At 46.3% G+C, this 23819-nt stretch overlaps 1 protein-coding gene across 1 annotated transcript in view; it reads right to left on the reverse strand.

The window, feature by feature from the left end:
- Window positions 1–735: 735 nt before the first annotated feature.
- The window catches only part of LOC143961698 (C-type lectin domain family 10 member A-like), a 113689-nt gene continuing 90605 nt past the window's right edge, over window positions 736–23819 (reverse strand). Inside the window, exons 6-7 of the mRNA XM_077471018.1 lie at window positions 21421–21527; window positions 736–4627 (exon numbers count right to left, since the gene is read on the reverse strand). Of these exons, the coding sequence (XP_077327144.1) occupies window positions 4483–4627; window positions 21421–21527 (252 nt within the window). The 3' untranslated portion in view covers window positions 736–4482. The remainder of the gene's footprint in view (window positions 4628–21420; window positions 21528–23819) is intronic.

Raw genomic sequence — 23819 nt, forward strand, 5'->3', positions numbered from 1 at the left:
ACCACACATTGTTAATTGTGCTAATTAACACACCTTATTGTCTGCTAGCAAACTACTGAGGGATGTGTTTATACTTGTACTAATGTGTACTGTACTTTGTGAGCTTGATGCCAGACAGTCTGCTACTTGTGGTCTCTGGCTATTGCCTGTTTTTTTAAGGTATTACGTGCTAAGCTTGTCTGTCCCATGGTTAATATTGTCACCTATTGTTTGCCTGCTAGCATTCTGTGCACTCCACCTAGGCTGGTTTAAGTGCTGAGTTAATTAGCATGTTAATTATATTTCTGTATAGAGTTGTGTTTGCATATGATAATGTAATCAGCCTCACTTGGCTATGTAGTATACATTCTCTGTGAGTTTTCAAATAAAGAGTTACAGTTTTGCAGCCAAACAAGTCCTGCCTAGTTCTTGGCTGCAATAGGCGGCTATAATATCTGATATCTATGTTCAGACCTAATCACCCTGATCACAACACGCAGTGTCAGCAGGTGCCGGAACTAGGGTTGCCACCTGTCCAGGATTCACCCGGACAGTTCGGGTTTGGAATCATGTGTCCAGGTTTCAGACTGCCTGAAACCCGGACACATTATTTAGACTGAACTATGGCTTCCAAGCAGGGTTGCTGGCTGCAGTTGTCTAAACTTAGAGTGTCTGTTACACTCTTTCACACTGCCCAAAGCCAGCACTAAGAACCCCCCCCCCCCCCCCATACACACAGACAGGAGAGGAGAGAGAGAGCTCGATCTGCACCTCTTCCCCTCACCCCTACCCCTCTGTGGCTGCCCACACTCTAATCCCTGGCACCGTGCCTCAGAAAAGGAAAGTTGGGGCTGGAAATTTGAAGTCCAGCAGCCTCAGATACATCTGGCTGAGAGGTGCTGACTTCCAAGGGGTGAGTGAGTTCACCATCCATCCCTGTCTGTGACTGAAGTCTCTCTCCTGCCTCTGAGAGAGGTAAGGTGAATCAGGGTTTTCAGAGCACCCCATACATCAGAGTCCCCCTTTACACCAGAGGCCAGTGTTCCCCCTTACATCAGTCTTCTCCGTACATCAGAGGTCTCAGTGTTCCCCCTTAAATCAGGATTCCCAGAGCATTCCTTATGTCAGAGTCCCCAGAGTTCTTCCTTAAATCAGAGTCTGCAGATTCCCCCCTTACAGTGAAAGGGAACTCTGCAAGTTCAGATGTAAAAGGGGAACTCTGTGGACTCTGATGTAAAGGGGGACTCTTGTTATTAACTTCGTATGATTAAAAATGTTATTTAATAGCAAAATATATGTACAATTTATAGTATAAAAAACATTGCTGTGCGCCGCTAAAGTGTTCAGGTTTGACTTGAAGAAAAGGTGGCAACCCTAGCCGGAACGCTCTCCATGTACCAGCACAGAAAGATTTCACTGTGGGCAGTAGCAGGCAGGGTTTTTTATCGTCCAGAGCTTCTGCCACCCCCAGTGCTGGTCTCTACCTTAGGTAGTCGGCACACACAAAACCCTCCCTGCTCTGTATATACAACAGAGGAGGGAAGGAGGCAGGGCGGATTATCCACACATTCACTCAAGCCTGAATCATGCATCAACAGAAGCCCTTGTCAAGAGCCTGACCTGCCACTGAGTTACTGTATAGATGATTCTCTTTTGTGGGGGAGAGGAGAGCTCTGTGGTTGTGAGGTTGTATACTGGCATAGCACAAACCTGGAATCTGCCCCTTGTACATAGCACGTGCCTGGAATCTGCACCTTGTACATAGCTTGTGCCTGGAATCTGCAATCTGTATATAGCACGTGCCTGGAATCTGCACCCTTTATATAGCACGTGCCTGGAATCTGCAATTTGTACATAGTACATGCCTGGAATCTGCAAACTGTACACAGAAAATGCCTGACATCTGCACCCTGTACATAGCACATGCCTGGAATCTGCACCCTGTACATAGCACATGCCTGGAATCTGCACCCTGTACATAGCACATGCCTGGAATCTGCACCCTGTACATAGCACATGCCTGGAATCTGCACCCTGTACATAGCACATGCCTGGAATCTGAACCCTGTACATAACACATGCCTGATATCTGCAACCTGTATGTAGCCCAAGCTTGAACTCTGCACCATGTACTTAGCACATGCATGAACTCTGCACCTGTATGTAATGAACACCTGAACTCTGCACCCCATACCTAGCTCACTCCTGAACTCTGCACTCTGTACATAGTACATAGTACATTTCTGAACTCGGCACTCTGTGTAGTGCACTTGTGAACCCTACACTTTATACAAAACGCATTCATCAACACTCATGGTATTTAACAATGCCTCATTAAGACCCTCCCCCACCATTAGTGCAGTTTGACCACACCTACCATTTAATGTAGCATGCTGACTTCCTGAGGGAGGTGGTGCTGGTGATGTTGATGGTAAATGGTGCGGTGGGAGCGTTGTTGAGTTCCTTTACCTATTCTCTAAGAAAAAAAGCACTGGGGCATGGGAGCCTGTGATCATGTACTGTAAGTGATCACAATGGGGGAGAGAGCTGTGATTGAGGAAAGGACATGGATGCAGGATTGGGGCATGGGGGATAACTTTCACTGCCACTGACCCCCCTTTATATTCATGGTTATGTTAGTGAAATTTTAACCCATTATCCCTCTTCCGCATTTATAGTCATGTCAGTAAAAGTTAATCTCCCTCACCCTGCCACACACACTTTGTGTTGCTGTCTCCCTGGTAGGGGCCCCCGTGTATTACTTAGCCCAGAGGCCCATGATGCTTTAAAGACTACCCTGCCTCTGTGTGTCAGCAGGAAAATGGAAGATATTCCACTGACCGGTGTGTGTGTGTATATATATATATGTATGTATATGTGTTTGAACTTTGGGGTGCACACCCTAATGTAATAGGCTGCACACGCCTATGGATGACAGTGATAAGGGTGAGCTTTAGGCCACGATTAGAGGATGTTCATCAGCTTTATAAGGTTATGGGATGAATTGGGGGGCTACTATGGTGAGTTCCCATTGCAGAAGAAGGTGGTGGATCCCAATGCTCTAGATGACATTAATAAGGATGAGATTTAGGCCAGGATTAGAGGGTAGTTATCAGCTTTATGAGGTTATGGGATGGAGTGGGAGCTAATATGGTGAGTGGATTGCAGGGGAAGGTAGTGGATCCCAATGCTATAGATGACAGAGATAAGGATGAGCTTTTGGCCAGGATTAGAGGGTAGTTATCAGCTTTATGAGGTTATGGGATGGAGTGGGGGCTACTATTGTCAGTTCTCATTGAAGGGGAGGTGGTGGAACCCAGTGCTATAGATGACAGTGATAAGGATGAGCTTTTGGCCAGGATTAGAGGGTGGTCATCAGCTTTATGAGGTTATGGGATTGAGTGGAAGCTACTATTGTCAGTTCTCATTGAAGGGGAGGTGGTGGAACCCAGTGCTATAGATGACAGTGATAAGGATGAGCTTTTGGCCAGGATTAGATTGTGGTCATCAGCTTTATGAGGTTATGGGATGGAGTGGGGGCTACTATTGTCAGTTCTCATTGAAGGGGAGGTGGTGGAACCCAGTGCTATAGATGACAGTGATAAGGATGAGCTTTTGGCCAGGATTAGAGGGTGGTCATCAGCTTTATGAGGTTATGGGATGGAGTGGGGGCTACTATTGTGAGTTCTCATTGAAGGGGTGGTGGTGGAACCCAGTGTTATAGATGACAGAGATAAGGATGAGCTTTTGGCCAGGATTAGAGGATGGTCATCAGCTTTATGAGGTTATGGGATTGAGTGGGAGCTACTATTGTCAGTTCTCATTGAAGGGGAGGTGGTGGAACCCAGTGCTATAGATGACAGTGATAAGGATGAGCTTTTGGCCAGGATTAGATTGTGGTCATCAGCTTTATGAGGTTATGGGATGGAGTGGGGGCTACTATTGTCAGTTCTCATTGAAGGGGAGGTGGTGGAACCCAGTGCTATAGATGACAGTGATAAGGATGAGCTTTTGGCCAGGATTAGAGGGTGGTCATCAGCTTTATGAGGTTATGGGATGGAGTGGGGGCTACTATTGTGAGTTCTCATTGAAGGGGTGGTGGTGGAACCCAGTGTTATAGATGACAGTGATAAGGATGAGGTGGGTTATGTGGTAGTTTGGTAATGGATAAAAGGAGAGGGGAGGTATAGGGGTTATGGTGAGGGGGATATAAGATATGTAGGGATTTAGGTGAGGGACTTGGGGGATGGGTATGAGAAAGGGTAAGGGGGGGGGGGGGGGGTGTCTAAGATTAGTTAATAACAAGTAGAAGTTTCTTCTATACTGTAAGTGTAAACTGCAATATGGACACTTTGAGATCCTGCCAGTTTAGAGGAACTGCAAATCTCAGTATAACCTTCAGAATTATTTTTGCAGCATATTCTATATGGCTGTGGTATAATGGAGGAGAATAAAGGAAGACAGAGATATCAGGTGTCCTCTGATGCTTAACAGTTCAGTTCATTAGCAGGATATCTTCTTCTCACAGACGTACAGGAGTTTGGACAAACAATGATCATCGTTCCAATCGTACCCAGTCGCTACACAGTCTTCTCCACCTCCGTGACCATGACCCGCCCAATTGTCAGGCTGATTAGCTTTCCAGAACCTGAAGGAGAGGAGAGACAATAGTGATTGTTCTCAGTCCTGGAACAGGTCATACAGATATTTTGGTGTTAGCTAAAGACAAAAATATAATGCATTGCAGATCCAGTCCTTTCATGTGGTGGCTTCCCAGGTCTCTTCTGAACTAACCACTTCCCTATATTATGTAGATAAGGAGAAGGTTAGATGTCCTGTATAGTGATGGCCGAACGGTTCGCCCGGCGGTCGTTTCGCGGCGAAATTCGATCGTTCGCGGTCCGCTCGTTCGCTCGCCTTTTCCCGTCGTTCGCCCCGGCGGACTTACGTGTTTAATGTGTAAAATAACTTTGACCTATGATGACACGTCTGTCATGGGGTACAGGACAGCCAACTGAGACATGACAGCACATGGACACTTGGACATTCCCCCTAACTTATAAATACACCCGATCCGGCGGCCATTTTACATGCTTTCTTCTGTCACTATAGGGAAAGGTTGCTGTGTGGAGTAGGGACAGATAAAACGCTAGCTATTTGGTACACAAAAGTTCTTTTCAGGACTGGTATAGGTGTAAGGCCGCGTACACACGGGCGGACTGTTCGCCCAACTTTGTTCGTCAAACAGTACGACCAACAGTCCGCTCAAAATTAGCATGAACGGACTTGACCACACACAATGAACGAACAGTCCGCTGAAAGCGTGCGCGATGACATGAACGGCACGTACGTCGGGACTAGAAAAACGACGTCCTATACACTGCAATGCAACCTTCGCCGTGTAAATTCTTTCTGAGCATGCGCGAGACTTAGTTTGACGAACAAGCCTACACACGAGCGGACTGTCCGCTCAAACCAAGTTTCAGCGGACTGTCTAACGGGAATTCCGAAAAACTTTGTTCGTCAGACTGTCCGCTGAAACTGTCCGCTGAAGCCCACACACGAGCGGACTGTCCGCTGAAACACTGTTCTGCGGACAAAGTTGGGCGAACAGTCCGCCCGTGTGTACGCGGCCTTAGGTGTATATAGGTTTGCTGTGCTACTGATTCTTGCAGCAGCCTGAGTGTCTTTTGTCAGTTTAGAGAAAGGGAAAGGACGGTGTGTGCTACAAGGACAGCCAGATTAGTCTTTCATCATCATCATCATCATCATCATTAGCTGTTACTATCAGGTCCACAAAAGAGCTGTTCCAGTAACCACTAATCGTTCCAGTCTACTCTTTTTTGCCACTTTGTATAGGGACAGGAAGGAAGCAGTGTTGTCAGGCAGTGAGGGTCAGTTTAAAGACTTGCTGTTACTATTAGTTCCACAAAGGTTCTTTTCAGGACTGGTATCAGTGGTACGGTAATAGGCTTGTACACGTATAATATTCTTTCTTCCAAATATAGAAAGAATATTATACTTGACTGCTGCCCTTCTGCTGCAGTCTGCTAATCATTCACAACTCACTTGTTCCACAAAGCTCTTTATCAGGACTGGTAACTTGGTCTGTGTAGGGTGCTACAGTACATAGGGTTGAGTGCGGTACAGTCTGCTGTTCTGTAAGGACCGCTATCGGTCCACAATACATAGGGTTGAGGTGCACCACTGCTGACCGCTGCCCTATACTGCAGCAGTCCTTCATTGGTATAGGGACTGACGTACAGTCTGCTAATCACTAACACACAACCTGCTTGGTCCACAAAAGTTCCTATAAGGACTGGTAGCTTGGTCTAGGGTGCTACAGTACATAGGGTTGAGTGAGGTACAGTCTGCTGTTCTGTAAGGACCGCTATCGGTCCACAATAGATAGGGTTGAGGTGCACCACTGCTGACCGCTGCCCTATACTGCAGCAGTCCTTCAGCAGTATAGGGACTGACGCACAGTCTGCTAATCACTAACACACAACCTGCTTGGTCCACAAAAGTTCCTAAAAGGACTGGTAACTTGGTCTAGGGTGCTACAGTACATAGGGTTGAGTGCGGTACAGTCTGCTGTTCTGTAAGGACCGCTATCGGTCCACAATAGATAGGGTTGAGGTGCACCACTGCTGACCGCTGCCCTATACTGCAGCAGTCCTTCATTGGTATAGGGACTGACGTACAGTCTGCTAATCACTAACACACAACCTGCTTGGTCCACAAAAGTTCCTATAAGGACTGGTAACTTGGTCTAGGGTGCTACAGTACATAGGGTTGAGTGCGGTACAGTCTGCTGTTCTGTAAGGACCGCTATCAGTCCACAATAGATAGGGTTGAGGTGCACTACTGCTGACTGCTGCCCTATACTGCAGCAGTCCTTCATTGGTATAGGGACTGACGTACAGTCTGCTAATCACTAACACACAACCTGCTTGGTCCACAAAAGTTCTTATAAGGACTGGTAACTTGGTCTAGGGTGCTACAGTACATAGGGTTGAGTGCGGTACAGTCTGCTGTTCTGTAAGGACCGCTATCGGTCCACAATAGATAGGGTTGAGGTGCACTACTGCTGACTGCTGCCCTATACTGCAGCAGTCCTTCATTGGTATAGGGACTAAGAGTTTTGTCACAGTGTGATTTAAAAAATGACAGGCAGAGGAAGAGGCAGGCCCTTCTGCAGGGGTGGTAGGGGTAGGGCAGGAGCAACAGCCTTGAGCCAAAGTGGGAAGTTGCAGAAGGTGCGTTCAATTACTTTAAAGGACGCACCAGACTTGGTTGAGTGGCTCACTCAGCCTTACTCTTCTGCACCCTCCTCATCCTCTCGATCTGCACCCTCTTCTTCACTCTCTGCTATGTGCACCCCCAAAGACACTACCACCAACAACACCACCACCACCACATACCTTCCGCTTGAGTCACAGGAATTATTTTCCGATCCATATCAAGAGGACATTTCTGATGCGCAGCCACTCTTGGTATTGGATCAGGAAGAGGAGGTAGCAACAACCGCTACTCAGCAGTCTGACGACAGTACCCAGATCAGCCCAAGGAGGAGGTTGGTCCCCGGTGTTGCTGCCTACTCCGAGATCTCTACTTATAGGGGTGGGGAAGGTGACGTTGATGATGACATGTCTAGTGATGTCACGTGGGTGCCCACAAGAGAGGAAGAGGAGGGGAGTTCAGAGGGAGATATGGACCAGCAGATAGGGAGGAGAAGCAGGAATAACTTACATTGCACAGGAGGGACAAAGCAGACTGCAAATGTATCAGGAGCAAGTCATCGACCATGTACGGTCACATCTGGCGCTCCCAGGACACCGGCACATGGCTCCGCAGTGTGGGCTTTTTTTAACGTGTCCGCTGCTGACAATAGCGATGCCATCTGCAATCTTTGCAGTCAACGCATTAGTCGCGGTAAGCCCAACACTCACCTAGGGACGACCGCCTTATGAAGGCACATGAGCAGCCATCACCGAGCCCAGTGGGAGCAACGGAACACACAAAGCCACACTGCAGGCTCTCACCGTCCAGCCTCGTCTTCTACTTCTCTTTCTCCTCTCTCCTCACAATTGTCCTCCACTCCAGCTTCCATCACGCCAAGCTCACGTTTTTCTGCAAAAAGGCAGGCTTCCGTGGGCCTAATGTTCGAGCGTAAAAAAATGATGACGCCGGATAACCCTCTTGCCCAACGGTTGACGGCTGGCTTGTCAGAACCGATAGCCCGCCAACTACTGCCATATAAACTGGTGGACTCGGAGGCCTTTCGCAAATTTGTGGTCATTGGAACACCACAATGGAAGGTCCCAGGAAGGAAGTATTTCTCAGAGAAGGGCATCCCAGAGCTATATGGCCATGTTCAGCGGCAAGTGAATGTATCTCTGGCACACAGTGTCGGTGCCAAGATACATCTGACCACAGACACGTGGTCTAGCAAACACGGGCAGGGAAGGTATATCACTTTTACTGCCCACTGGGTGAACCTTCTGACGGCCGTCAAGCATGTAACCCGTGGCACCCGTGTAGATTTGGTTTTATCGCCACGGATTGCATGCAGGCCTGACTCTTCTCCTCCTCCTCCTCCTACTCCACCCTCCTCCCTCTCTTCCTCAGCTGCCTCCTCCTTTTCCGCTGCTAGCGTCTCTTCCGCTGCACCGCCCAAGCTCCCCAGAACCTATTCCACATGCCACGTGAGACGTTGCCATGCCGTGCTGCGTCTGTTGTGCCTGGAAGTCAAGAGCCACACTGGCCTGGCACTCCTTTCAGCTTTGCGTTCACAGGCAGATTAGTGGCTAACACCGCTCAATTTGACAGTTGGTAAAGTGGTGTGTGACAACGGTGCCAATCTGCTTAGCGCATTGAAACAGGGCAAAATCACGCACGTGCCATGCATGGCACACGTCTTAAACTTGGTCGTGCAGCGATTCCTTGTCAAATACCCTGGGGTCCAGGACATCTTGCGGCAGGCAAGGAAAATCTCGGCCCATTTCAGAAGATCTTACACGGCCATGGCTCGCCTTGCTGACATTCAGCGGCGACACCATCTGCCGGTCAGACGTCTTATTTGCGATTGCCCGACGCAATGGAACTCAACCTTCTATATGCTTGATAGGCTGCTCCAGCAGAAACGTGCAGTTAACGTCTACCTGTATGAACTCTGCGAAAGAAAAGGTTCTGGGGAGCTGGGGTTTTTTTCACCGCGCCAGTGGCTGCTCATGCGCGACACATGCAGACTTCTGCGGCCATTTGAGGAGATCACCAAACTGGTCAGTCGCAGCCATGGCGCCATCAGTGACATGGTACCTTATGCCTTCTTTATGGAGCGTGCATTGCGTCGTGTCATTGATCAGGCTGTGGAGGAGCAGGAGCAGGAAGATGAGGAAGTCACAATGCTGGATGAATTCCCAGGGGGGGCTACTCTATCTGAGACAAGTCAACAACAGGAGTCTGAAGAGGAGTCAGAGGAGGATGGTGCCGGGGCGGATGAGGAGGAGCAAGAAGAGCGTGCTTTAAACCTTTCTGGGATCCCTGTTGTGCGTGGATGGGTAGAGGAGAATGAAGAGGACGACATTATCCTGGATGATGAGCAGGAGCCAGGCCACCACACCGCTTCCACTTTAGTGCAAATGGGGGCCTTCATGCTCCAGTGTTTTAATAGGTACCCCCGTATAAAAAGCATAAGGGTCAAGGACCAGTACTGGGTGGCAACGTACTTAGACCCCCGGTACAAACACAAAATGGCGGAAATGTTACCGCCGTCGCAGAGGGCTGTCAGAATGCAGCACTTCCAGGCCTTGCTTCGAGAAATGCTGCATTCTGCTTTTGCGTGCGCTGGCAGAGGAGCAATTCCCACTCCCAGAAAAGGATTTGCGGGTACCAATCCAACAGCGCCTGCAAGAAGAGGCCGGTTTGAAGATGTGTTGGTGACTTCGGATATGAGGTCATTCTTTCAGCTGACCCATCGACAGGTGTCATCCGGATCCAGCATCAGGGAACGCCTAGACCATCAGGTGTCCGACTACATTGGGTTAACGGCCGATGTGGACGCTCTGAGGAGTGATGAACCCCTGGACTACTGGGTGGGCAGGCTTGACCTCTGGCCAGAGCTTGCCCAATTTGCAATCGAACTGTTGGCTTGCCCCTCATCCAGTGTCCTGTCCGAAAGGACGTTCAGCGCAGCAGGGGGGATCGTGACCGATAAGCATACTCGCCTAGCTCACGACAGTGTTAACTACCTCACATTTAGAAAAATGAATGAGGCATGGATCTCGGAGGAATTCAACACATGTGACCAGTAGACCATGTATATGTCTATAAACAATTTTTTTTAATCAAGCACACAGACCTTCTTTCTTCATTTGGCTCACTTCCTTGTCCCAAAAAAGCACACCGTACTATATGCCCCTACCCTCCTCTTTGAAGAGGTTTAGCGGTGTCATATTTCTACTGGGGCTGCTTATGATATCCCTGTGCTGTGCTGACTTCCTCCTGGGGGTTCTTATTATGAGGGGATCCCACCATCCCTGTGCTGTGCTGAGTTTCTCCTGGGCCTGCTTACTATGAGGGGATCACACCATCCCTGTGCTGTGCTGACTTCCTCCTGGGGGTTCTTATTATGAGGGGATCACACCATCCCTGTGCTGTGCTGAGTTTCTCCTGGGCCTGCTTACTATGAGGGGATCACACCATCCCTGTGCTGTGCTGACTTCCTCCTGGGGGTTCTTATTATGAGGGGATCACACCATCCCTGTGCTGTGCTGACTTACTCCTGGGGCTGCTTACGGTGCTGCTGTCAGTGCTGTATATCACGGTGCTGGTGTGAGTGCTTAATGTCACGGTGCTGCTGTCAGTGCTGTATATCATGGTGCTGGTGTGAGTGCTTAATGTCACGGTGCTGCTGTCAGTGCTGTATGTCACGCTGCTGATGTCAGTGCTCTCTATCACGGTGCTGCTGTCAGTGCTGTATATCACGGTGCTGATGTCAGTGCTTAATGTCACGCTTCTGATGTCAGTACTCTCTATCACGGTGTTGCTGTCAATGCTGTATGTCACGGTGCTGGTGTTAATGCTTAATGTCACACTTCTGATGTCAGTACTCTCTATCACGGTGCTGCTGTCAGTGCTGTATATCACTGTGCTGATGTCAGTGCTGTATGTCACGCTTCTGATGTCAGTGCCCTCTATCACGGTGCTGCTGTCAGTGCTGTATATCACGGTGCTGATGTCAGTGCTTAATGTCACGCTTCTGATGTCAGTACTCTCTATCACGGTGTTGCTGTCAATGCTGTATGTCACGGTGCTGGTGTTAATGCTTTATGTCACGCTGCTGATGTCAGTGCTCTCTATCACGGTGCTGCTGTCAGTGCTGTATATCACGGTGCTGATGTCAGTGCTTAATGTCACGCTTCTGATGTCAGTACTCTCTATCACGGTGTTGCTGTCAGTGCTGTATGTCACGCTGCTGATGTCAGTGCTCTCTATCACAGTGCTGCTGTCAGTGCTGTATACCATGGTGATGATGTCAGTGCTTAATGTCACGCTTCTGATGTCAGTACTCTCTATCACGGTGTTGCTGTCAATGCTGTATGTCACGGTGCTGGTATTAATGCTTTATGTCACGCTGCTGATGTCAGTGCCCTCTATCATGGTGCTGTTGTCAGATGCCTCTATCACGGTGCATGTGTCATTGCTGTATGTGACGCTGCTGGTGATCATCTCCTGCACCCTCTTCTTTGCCTACCCTGGTCCCTGACCTTCCGTCTCCTCCATTGCCTTCATGCGCTCCACAGTCCTGAATTGTCAGAACAATTTCCCAAATAAAAAAAAGAATGCTTGTAGTTATCGATCCCAAATTCACCTCATACATGTATTATGTCATTGGCCATGTGGTGGGACTATGTTTTCCCTGCTAATAATTACCTCGTGGCTGCAAATTCGACCTAAAGGTTTGAAACGTTCGCCTCCCATTGAAGTCAATGGGGCCCGCGGCGAACGTTTGGTTTCGCGAACGGTCGGCCTCGTTCGCGGTCCGCGTTCGCGAAACGTCCCGTCGGAGGTTCGGGCCATCACTAGTCCTGTAGTCCTATCTCAGGGTGACAACATTGCTTCTCCATATAAATGTAACAGTGAGTGGGAGTTGTCACCCTAGGATAGTAAGTATGACACTGTCAGGATCACCAGGTGAAAATTAAGGAGAAAAGCCTGAAAAAGGAAACGAATGCAGCCACCACATTTAAAGACTGTAAGCTGCGCATATTACATTTTTGTTCTTTGGACTTAGACATGCTTTAAAATCAGATTAGTTTCCAAGGTGTGATCGTAACAACTGTGATGGACTGTAAAGCCTGGTACACACTTTAGGTTTTTTTTTTCATTCAACCAAGCGGACTAAGCACACAAAGAAAAGGAGTAGCTTGGGAGGAGCTGGTTCTACTACTAACTGTGCTATGTTAGTACAGTGATCTCCCCCCTAAGTTTTTGTGTTCTGACATGGGGACCCCCCTCCAGAACTCACTGGTCAGCGCTCGTAGTCTTTGGCTGCCAGCACTGTTTTTTGTTCTACTGGCTTCTGTTGGACAGGTTGATGTACACACAGGCTGGTTTCTGTTGAAGCGATCAATGCCAGCCGATATTCGGTCTGTGTGTACCAGGCTTAAGAGAACTGACACACATTGCAATCTGATTCCATAATATACCAAGTTTAGATCAGTGCAGGCCAACTGCATAAATACATAGCCCTAGTTGGTTATGCACAGAGTTCTTCCCCCACTCTCATTAATTGTAATGCAAAGAGTTCTCTCCTCCTTCCATGATTGGCTATATTAGGAATTTTATCCTCCAGGTCCTTCCATGATTGGCACTGTTAGGATCTGATATGTGAAGAGTTCCCTCCTCTAGGTCCTTCACTGATTGGCGAAGTGAGGAGTTCTCTCTTCCAAGTCTTCCCATGATTTTTTTATTTTAATTTTTGAACTTTATATCTTTATTAATTCCTTTTCAAATTTTACAAAACAATCATAAACCTCTTAGCCCCCGTACACACGGTCAGAGAATCCATCGGAATGTGTCCTATCGGACCGTGTTGTCGGATAATCCGACTGTGTGTGGTATGCATCGGACTGTTTCCGTCGGAATATCCATCGGACCAAATTTTCCAACTTGTTGGAAATATTTTCCGACAAACTGGTCCGATAGGACATACTCCGATAATGTGTAGAGAATTCCGATCGGACAAAGTGCCACGCATGCTCAGACCAAATTCCTACATCAAAGCTATTGGCTACTAGCCTGAACGTAGTCCCGTCGTAACGAAATTACGTCATCACGTTCTGAAAGATCGGATTTTTCAACAACTTTGTCCGACCGTGTGTATGCAACAGTTTCGGACAAGATCCGACAGACAAAATCCGACGGATTTGGTTGGCAGAATGTCTGACCGTGTGTATGGGGGCTTACATGTAAAATTATAAAAGGGAAAGTATAGAAGAAGGGTCTGGTCTCCCCCTGCATAACAATTGCATTTATTTGTATTATTATTTTCCCTTGGTCCCACCTACACCACCAATCTCTCGTACCACTCTTCCTTGCTTCCGATACCTCTAACATTCACCACTCCATTCATCACTCAGCAGGTTTATTATCCTTATTCCCTCCATCTACTATATCAGACCTTTCCCTTACATATATTTATACCTCCACATTGCTATTTCTCATTCCACATCTTCCAGATGTTATCAAATTTCTTAAAAGCTCCTTGTTTAATGTATGACGTCCTTTCCTTGAGAACCACCATTTCCATACTATGTTCCCATTCCCTACTAGATGGAGGGGTGGGAGATTGCCACCTCTGGGCAATAAGTTTACTTGCCTGGAAAAGGCATCTCAGGATTGCTAGTTGGGTATATTTTGGTCTACCTTCTCCCTCTATCCACCCCAGGACACATAGAATCGGGTCCATGTCAATGTGCACTTCAAACACCTGGGCAATATAGTCCACCACCTCCTTCCAATATCGAAAGAGTTTTGGACATCTCTAAAACATATGGATAAGGTCCCCCCCTGTCCTGCCACATCTAGGGCAGGTATTGTCCTGTCTTCGACCAAACCAGAAAAGCTTTTGTGGCGTGTAATAAGCCTTGTATAGTAGGAATAAATGTGACATCTTCTGGGGTGGGGAGAGCGATACCCATGGGGCGAGTTCCAGAATCCTTTCCCATTGTGGTTCCGATATAGATCCCACGTCTTTTTCCCATTTCTTCCTATAGGGTCTTACTTGCAGCCCTTCACGACTCCCTTTATGTAGGCTTGGGGATATTTTGGATATTAAGCCTTTCCGTGAATTGGCCTTCATAACATTCTGTAAAACTGGAATGCTGCACCATTCTATTGACCTTCCTTTAAACTGTTCTCTCAAAGCGTGTCTTACCTGCAGATATCTGAAGAAAGATTTATTGGGGACTGCAAATTGATCTCTTAATTCCTAAAAGGATTTTAACTTTCCATCATGGTAGATCTAGGAAATGAGCTTTAAGGCCGCGTACACACGCGGGGACTGTTCGCTCAACTTTGTCCGCTGAACAGTGTTTCGGCGGACAGTCCGCCCGTGTGTGGGCTTTCAGCGGACAGTTTCAGCGGACAGTCTGCTGAACAAAGTTTTTCGGAAATTCCGAAAAACTGTCCGCTGAAACTTTGTTTCAGCGAACAGTCCCCTCGTGTGTAGGCTTGTTCGTCAAACTAAGTTCCGCGCATGCTCAGAAAGGATTTACACGCCGAAGTTTGCATTGCAGTGTATAGGACGTCGTTTTCTAGTCCCGTCGTACGTGCCGTTCACGTCATCGCGCACGGTTTCAGCGGACTGTTCGTTCGTCGTGTGTGGCCAAGTCCGTCCATGCTAATTTTGAGCGGACTGTCCGCTGAAACTGTTTGACGGACAAAGTTGAGCGAACAGTCCCCGCGTGTGTACGCGGCCTAAGTCTTATCTTTCCCATTCTCTAATTGTCCCCATTTTCTGCACCTCGCCCAGCTTCCTATTTTCCCATAGAGGGGAATATATCCCAAAGTTTTTTTTTGCCACATCCCACACTCTTGCCATCAAGTCAAGAGTGGGCAGCCCCCGCAGGAAGGTCCCCACCTCCAGTGCTTCCACTGGTGAATTGTGCAAAGAATTACATAAGAGAATCTTCCTCTCTCGACCTTCTCCCTCAGCTTCACAACCACCCATATGTTGGAGCTGCGCCGCCAGAAAATAACTATAAGGATGTGGGAGGGCAACTCCTCCCTCTTTATTTGGGAGTTGTAGGGTATTAAGGCTAATTCTTGACATGCCCCCTTTCCAAACTAATTCTCTAAATAAAATGTCGATCTTACGGAACCATTTTTTATAGATCCATACAGGGGAATTGTGCAGGACATATAAAAGCTGTGGCGGGAATATCATATTAATTAAGTTGCAGCGACCTGCCGCAGAGAGTGGGAGTTTTTTCCAGATTTTAATTTTATCTTTAAAATTTGTTTAATAATGGAACTAGGTTGTTTGCTATAAACTGCTTGGGGTCTCTCGCAATATTTATACCAAGATATTTTATTTGGTTCACCATTTGTAACCGTTCCGCCTCTCTGGGCAGGAGACTATCTATTGGGTCGATTGGTAGTAAAGTAGATTTTTCCCAATTATTCCTCAATCCTGAGAGATGGCCAAAGTTTCTAATTTTGTACATAGTCTCCCTTAGTGAGTCCTGTGTGTCTCTAAGCAATAAGAGGAGATCATCCACAAATAATATTACTTTGTCTTCTTCCTCTCCTCATTTGTATCCTTTTATCCCTAGAGAAGATCTAAGAGACACAGCCAAGGGCTCGATCGTGAGGGCGAAGAGAAGGGGGGACAAAGGGCACCCCTGTCTCGTCCCCCTCAGCAATCGAAACCTGGCAGATTGCTCATTGTTCACTCTTACCCTCGCCTCAGGTGACCCATATAGTAACTTCACCCAATTAACAAAATTTGGTCCTATCTGGAATTCACTAAGGGTTCTCCAGAGAAACTTCCACTCTAAAACCCCATACACACTATCATTTTTTTCTGCTGAGTTTTTCCTTCAGATTTACCAAAACCATGTAGTGCAAGGGCCTGCCTGATTGCATACAAATTGAAACTCCTAAGGTTTGACCTCATATTATATGGTTTTGGTAAATCTGAAGGAAAAACTCAGCAGAAAAACTGATAGTGTATATGGGGCATAAGGTGTCAAAGGCCTTTGGTGGCATCCAAAGAGAGGATCACCCTGTTGCCCTCCTCATCCATAGGGATTTGAAGATTTAAATATAATCTTCTTATATTTGTACTGGTAGACCTACCAGGAATAAATTCTGATTGATCGGGATGAACAAGTTTCTGTGCAACTCTGTTTAGTCTAGCCGCCAAGACCTTTGCCAACATTTTTGTATCAGAGTTCAGTAAAGAAATGGGTCTATATGAGGCGGGGTCAAGCAGATATTTATTTTCTTTAGGGATCACTATTATTGTGGACTCCATCATGGATAAGGGGAGCTCTCCCTTCGCCGCCGACCAGTTAAAGACCTTCAGCAGTTCGGGAAGAAGCATCCACCCATAATGGCGATAAATTTCAATGGGCAGGCCGTCCGGTCTTGGGGATTTTTGACTCGCAATTTCCTGGACGATCCGCTGTATCTCTTCTAGCGTGACAGGACTGTCCAGTGCAGCCCTGTCCTCGTCAGAGAGACAGGGGATCATCAGGTCTCGAAAGAAGTTGTCCGTTTCTTCCCCCCTTTTCCTCCTGATTGGACCTATATAGGTCTTCATAGTAATTCCTAAATCTGTCCACTATTTCCGGTGTGTATGTGGATGACCTACCCTCGCTAGTAGTAATAATCGGTACTACCGATGATGGTGAATTTGTTCAAACTAGATGGGCCAGCATCCGGCCTACCCTTTCCCCTTCCCCAAAGGCTATTTGTTTTTGAAAAATATATTTATTCTTATCTTTTCCTAACAGTATTAGACAATAGTTCTGCTGTGTCTCTGTCCAAGCCCTTAAGTTCCCAGGTGTTGGGTCATTAATATATCTTCCCATGATTTACTAAGTGAGGAGTTCTCTCCTCCAGATCTTTACCCGATTGGCTATGTGAGGAGTTCTCTCCCCCAACTCTTTCCCCGATTGGCCTTTTGGATAAAATCAAGTGTAGTATCTGTTCTTATCCATTTTCAGGGGGTAAGAAAGCTTGCACCTCTTGTTAAGTGGGGGGAGCTGGTTAGCATTTTACCAATGTAATAAAGTGGGAACAGTGGGAGGGATCCTAAGTTCTAATGACATATTGGTAGGAATAAGCTGCATTTTTCTGGCCAGGGGCTGTTGGGGCAATCATCTCCTGTAATGTGCCCCCTTGGAGTGGCAGAATAATAACACTATGGAAGCGATACGCCATTGTGTTTTTTTTCACTGACACTAGGACATGTCACTAACTTCCTCATGAACAGACCTTTTGACTAGCCTAGGGGAAATTATTATACTGGATAGAAGGCCTGCCTCATCAATGCACTTGCCACTTTTTTTTTTTTTTGCACTATTTATTCACTCATTTGATCCCTTCTGTATAAATGCCTGACATAGTTAATGTAATCTGAGCCACCCATGTGCAGCTCACACCACATTTAGGGCACCCACTGTGTGTCGTGGTGATCTGACTCCCATGCACATGAGCGCGAGTGGCACCATTCAAGCAGCTAAAGTGACAAAACCCAGAATGAATATCGAGAGAAGATGTAAGCGCCCATACCACTCCAGCAGGAGTGGTGACAGCACAGCATTGGAGGGCCCCATTTGATGGGTAAGTCTGTCATAATGTTCGAGTATGTGCCTAGTTGCAGCCTAACAAAAGACTAACCATTTGCTGGCTGGACAAATTGTGTCCCACAGAATGTAGTGGTATATAAATCTGGAAGACTCCAAGATGGCTCTGGTATGCCAGTTGACCTCCGGATGGATGTGCAGTAGGATCTGCAAATAAAATGATTGTGGCCACTGGTGTTGAAGTGTATCTGGCATTTTCAGCAGATTACCATGAGAGAAGGCCTACCTATAACAGATTGGGTGGATTTATTGGCCCTTCTCTGATTCCAAATGCCCAGATAGCTTATTTCAGCCCCAGAATTAGCACGCAACTACAAGGTTTTGAAAGCTGAAACATAAGCCAGACTAGGCAAAATTTAAAAATGAGGGCAAGTGTTGTCTGTACCTGACACTTTGATAAGACTAAGCCTGAATCTGGGCAGCTGTATACCCTGATGCACCTGCTCGAGGACTGGCTGCAACCTGAGGTGCTGACCCCTTTAAGACTGATTGCCCAGGCTGATCTCCATCCCAGGAAGAAATGGCCACTTAGGAGGATAGATACAACTGTATAGAGCACTTCTTAGCAGAGCCTTTGCTATTCAAGGAGCTGATCTGAGGAGCAGTAGACTCCTGCCCAAGGGTGTCAGCAGATAACTGCAGTGTGTCCATATAGAACTTCAGCCAAAGGCACCCCACCACCTAACCCTTAAAAAGCTGGGGGCACAATAGAGAAACCAATAAGGATAGTTTCTGGACAAACCACTGACTGGGTCATTTGAAACCCAAGACTGAACAAGGCGATGGAATGTGACTTGAGTCACTGAAGCTCAGTGTAACTCTAATGAGCAGGGCCCACTGATTCCTATTATATTAAAGTAGATTGTATTTATACTGTCTACCCTCAAGTTGTAAAGCACTGCGTAAACTGTTGGTGCTATATAAAACCTGTATAATAATAATAATATTAATATGGGTGTACTGTTAAGATTTTAAACCTACACAAATATGTGGTGAAGATTAATGGACAGTAGGTTGTCGCACTCCTCAACTCTGGGATTGTCATTACCTTACTCCAAACCAACTCCTTGCAGAGAAATCTGATATCTGGAAAATTAGTGGACACCCTTTGTGTACATGGAAAGGTGAGGAACTACGCAGAAGCCCACATGACTCTGTCCACCCTCACAAGAACTGCCTCAATAAAAGTTGGGGTGAGGCCTAGGTTGAATCAAGAATTATTGATGGGGTAAGAGTGCCCCATATTCTGGATCTTTTATAGACAAAAGCAGGGATGAGCAAAATGGAACTTGGCAGTTCTGTAATGATTTCTGAAATTAAAATGAAGTCTCCAAGCTGCATGAGTATGCAAAGCCCGAGTGAATGAAATAATTAAGATTTGCTCCAGTCCAATTTATCACCCTATTGTCTACTTGAGCTAAAAAGAAGCTCTTCTTCAATTGTAGAAAGGGAGTCTACTAATAAAGTGGGCATTGGAAATACTCCAGTACTATATGTTGAGCCTGTCCTTTAGGCTGATACCGGATCATGGATGGCACAGAAAAGATCACCTGATGGTGCTTTCCCTTCATTCCTACCTATTGGGGACACCTGAGCTCACAGAGGGAGGTTGTTGTAGAGAGAGAGGAGGAAGGATTTTTTGTGGCAGGCGTCTGGTGAAGAGTTTACTGAATGACTTGCTTCTGTTCTCATTTTATCTACAAGTAGAGGGTTCACATGCTGCCGGGACATTTACAGCCATCTTCCAATGGCGGTTAAGCTTTGAAATTAATGGAGGTGTAGGATCTTTTGTAAGAACGTGACTTCCTGTGGTCTCACCTTCACACTACCTCCAGGATGTGTCACTTGCTAGAGGAAGAGGAAGTGACATCACAGTGACATCCCTTCTTCCTCAATGAAATAACATAGGATTTGATTTCAGTACAGTGAAGGAAAATATAGGAAGCAAGCCTTACCACTTACCACTTGCTTTCTCTGTGTGTCTACATATGACAGTAAGTCAGTATGTTCTAGAAATGGAAAATACTAAGGATATCCTAAGCATTGACAAAAAATTCACAGATATTAATGGAAAAGTTTCACATCCATCCAGACAATTTAATATTTGTGTTTGATGGACGTGTTGTGTAAATTTTTATTAATGTATGTTGTCAGATGTGCCCCAGTGTCAGTTTTGCTATAATACACTCATGCAAGCATGTTTGCACATACAGACATTGGTGGAAGACCATTGGCTGCGGAAACCTTCCCGTGGACACGGCAAATCTGTTTGCTCTTTTAGGGATGTTCACGTATTCCACACCAGGAGACTGGCCACCTCATGGCGATTGCATTAACGCTCCAAGCAAGCAGATCTGCATACATGGGAACCATAGCATAGCCATACAAAATTCATGGCCCACTGAGCAATGATAGAGTACAGCTCGTGTCATTGGTAGCAGTGGGAATGTGCACACGATCGTGTTCAGAGCCATGTAGTTAGACTTTGTGTCTCACAATAAGCTGACCGCATGGCTCTGCACACATCACTACTGGAATTCTATTTGAATACATACATGTGTGTGATTGGTTCTTTTGAAAGAATACAAATGTCTGGCTGATTCTGATGTCACCACCTTCTTTTGTTATTCATGTTTACAGTATAAATAAAAGCAGTAGAGCATTCCATGGAGGATTCTGCTAAGCTAAGCTCAATGTGATACCAGCATCTGTCTGTGTTACTTGGAGATATACAAGTGCGCATTCCCGGCATTGTACAAGAGTGCGGTATTTGTGCTTTTAGGAGCAACATAATTATTTGCTTATAGGAGAAGCTTAAAATTTCCACCACAGACTTTTGATTTTAGAGTGCTGACCTTTCACTCACACCAAGAGACAAGTAAGATTATGCACGTCCAGGGGTGGACTGACAACTCATGGGGCCCCCGGGCAATAGGAGATTATGGGGCCCCCAGGCAATCTGAGATTATGGGGCCACATAGTATACATAAACACACACACACACAGTATACAATCACACAGTATACATATACATGTACACACAGTATACACAGACATGTTTCTATTGGCTGAGAAGGTACTGGAGAGGTGGGGCAGCTATAATCTCGGGATTTTTAGACCAAAGGGATGTTGGTAAGGGACATTTCAGAGACAGATGTAAAAAAAACACAGATTTTTATATACTGTCCCTGGTTTTACTGAGGCTGGCAACTCTGATGGGGCCCCCTAGTGGCTCAGGGGCCCTCGGGCAGTGCCTGAGTGGCCCAATGGTGCACGTCAAATACATCGATCTGGAGAAATGCTGGCACTCCTCTGGAACCTTTTATTGCAGTGTCAGTCCCTCTACACATCCTCACTGGGGCACTCTGCTCAGAGGGGCTGGCTCATAGATCCATACTGATAATGTGTACATTTTGATTTTCTGGGTGAAAAAGTGTTGTAAAGTGTAGGGTGAAATTAATTAAAGTTGCAACATGTACTTCAGAGCAAAGAAGCCAATTGTTTTACCAGATCTTAGTGTGTGAGAAAGGTGTAGACATTTGAGGTTTCATTGTCTTACGTTGTATTTGGATCATAAGGCGTTCCATCCACCCATTGCCAGGTTCCATCCACATCCGTTAGGCCGATCCACAAGTATTTGCCAAATGCATTGTCACGCAGAAACATCTTAAGAAAGACAAATGATAGAACTTGTTATGGTGGTGATCATTGGCTTATAGCGGGACTGTGGACAAATCAGACATTAACTGACACTTTGGACACTTTTTGGGGACCAGTGACACAATACAGTGATCAGTGCTAAAATATGCACTGTCACTGTACTAATGACACTGAATGGGGAGGGGTTAACATCAAAGGGTTAGCTGTGCTCCCTAGGAGTGCTTTGACTGGGGGAATGTAAAGATCTGTGTTCCTGCTTAGCAGGTACACAGGATCAACACATTCCCCTCTCACAGAAAGGTGGTCTGCCTTGTTTACATAGGCAGACCGCCGTTCTGCCTTTCTCCTAAACGATTGGCTGGTCTGTGATGTGTCCAATCACTGTGGGAGCAGGCCCAGGAGTGCCAGATCATGTACCAGGTATGTGGTCTGGCACAGAGCGGCTGCCCTGCCGCAGTCAATCTATGGTGGGTGGTCCACAACAGGTTAAAGTAAACTTGTTATGAGGGAAACACAAGGGGCTGCCACTGACAATATCCCATTAAAAATGGCCACTGGCATCCTTCCATTAATTCTTATTTCAGGTAAGTGAAGCCAGAGTGTCAGCGTAAGAGCCTGACAACTTAAACATGTGCAATTGGGTTCATTCAGATTCGTTTTTTGGAGATTGGGATGTATCTGAATTTCCAAATGAACATAGAAGAAAATATTTACAATGAAAAATAACAAATGCATGCCTTTTATTTCTTTCATTGGGACAATGTCACATTTTCAATTTTTTTCTAGGATACAAATTCATTGTGAATAGCTGGTTGTTAAGGAGCTGGTGGCTGCCGGGTCCTTAACAGCCTTGACTCATCTGATGTCAGCGGGATTCCCCACTAACAGCAGAACTTAAACGAAAGAAGTGTTGGTTAAAAACGTAAAATAAAATAAAAAAACGCGCGGGGGTCCCGCCACCAATTGGGTCTGGTATGGATTTTGAGGGAAACCCCACTACAAGATGTAAAAAAAAATGGCGCAAAGTCCACCCCCAAATCCATACCAGACTCCTGTAGCCCAGCAGGAAAGAGGGGGGGGGGGGGTGAACCATACCAGGCTATACTAAGCCACATGGGGGGTGCTTTTGGGCCTGGTATTTGTGGGGATGCAGGGAGGTGACTTACTTGCACAAAAAAAAAAAAACTTTTTCCTGCCGAACCCAACCAGTCCCGTCCAGAGACACTCGCCAAATGACAGGTAAACATTTGGGTGAGGTCAACCAGTGACGTCACTTGGTGACTCCACCCCCACGTTTACCTGTCATTTGGCGAGTGTCTCTGGACAGGACGTCCCTGTTCTTTGAGCGGCAGGGTTTTCAGGGTTTTTTCATACAGGTTGGCGTTTATTGTGATAGACATTGGGGGGACATGTTTTTAGATATATATATTTTTTGAAAATAAAGGACTTTTCAAAAATTGTGTCAGTGTTTTTTTTTTTTTTTTTTTTTTTGTGAATGAGTACTATGTAGCCTTGCTCATTCACATATGGTGGGGCCTGGATCTGAGGGACTTCCAGATTCCGATAAGCCATCCAGCTCGCACCACCACAACCCACTGCCCAAGGTTGTGGGGAAAAGGCAGTTTTTCTAAATCAACATGGTGACAAGGTGCTTTGGGGGGGGGCACCCCCTCATGTTAAGAGCACGTGGTCTGGCATGGTTAAGGAGAGGGGGCTGCATGAATGAATGAAATACTTGTATAGCGCACAATGTGAACTGAATCGCCTCTAGGCGCTGTGGCGAGCTTTGATCATCAGCTAGAAGAGGAAGGTCTTGAGTTTTTTCCTAAAAGCCAGGTGGTTTTCTTCCAGGCGGATGTTGATTGGTAGAGCATTCCAATGAATGAATGAAATACTTGTATAGTGCACAATGCTTGAATAAGGGTCTGGGGGGGGGGGGGGGCATGCTGTTTTGTTTATTTTATTTTTTAAACCAGCAATTCTTTTATTTTACACCCTGCTGTCAGTAGGGAATCCTGCTGACAGCAGATGGGCCATGGTAGTTAAGGATGCGGTGGCCGCCTGCTCCTTAGCAACGACAGCTATCAGTCCAAAGTTATACCAGGTGGAATAGAAAGCTTTTTAAACCCATCCGGTTTAACGCATATAAAGAACAAATCCTGAAGCAATGAAACAAATCCTGAAATGAACTGGACCAACACAACGAAAAACAAAATAAAATAAATGATTAACCTAATGAACACAATCAAAATGAAATTTTCCGATGTAAACATGTCTACTAAAAACGAGTATTTTTAT

The sequence above is a fragment of the Lithobates pipiens genome, unplaced genomic scaffold, assembly GCF_037356315.1.
Source record: "Lithobates pipiens isolate NorthernLeopardFrog02 unplaced genomic scaffold, aLitPip1_a1.2 Scaffold_8, whole genome shotgun sequence".
Taxonomy (NCBI): Eukaryota; Metazoa; Chordata; class Amphibia; order Anura; family Ranidae; genus Lithobates; species Lithobates pipiens.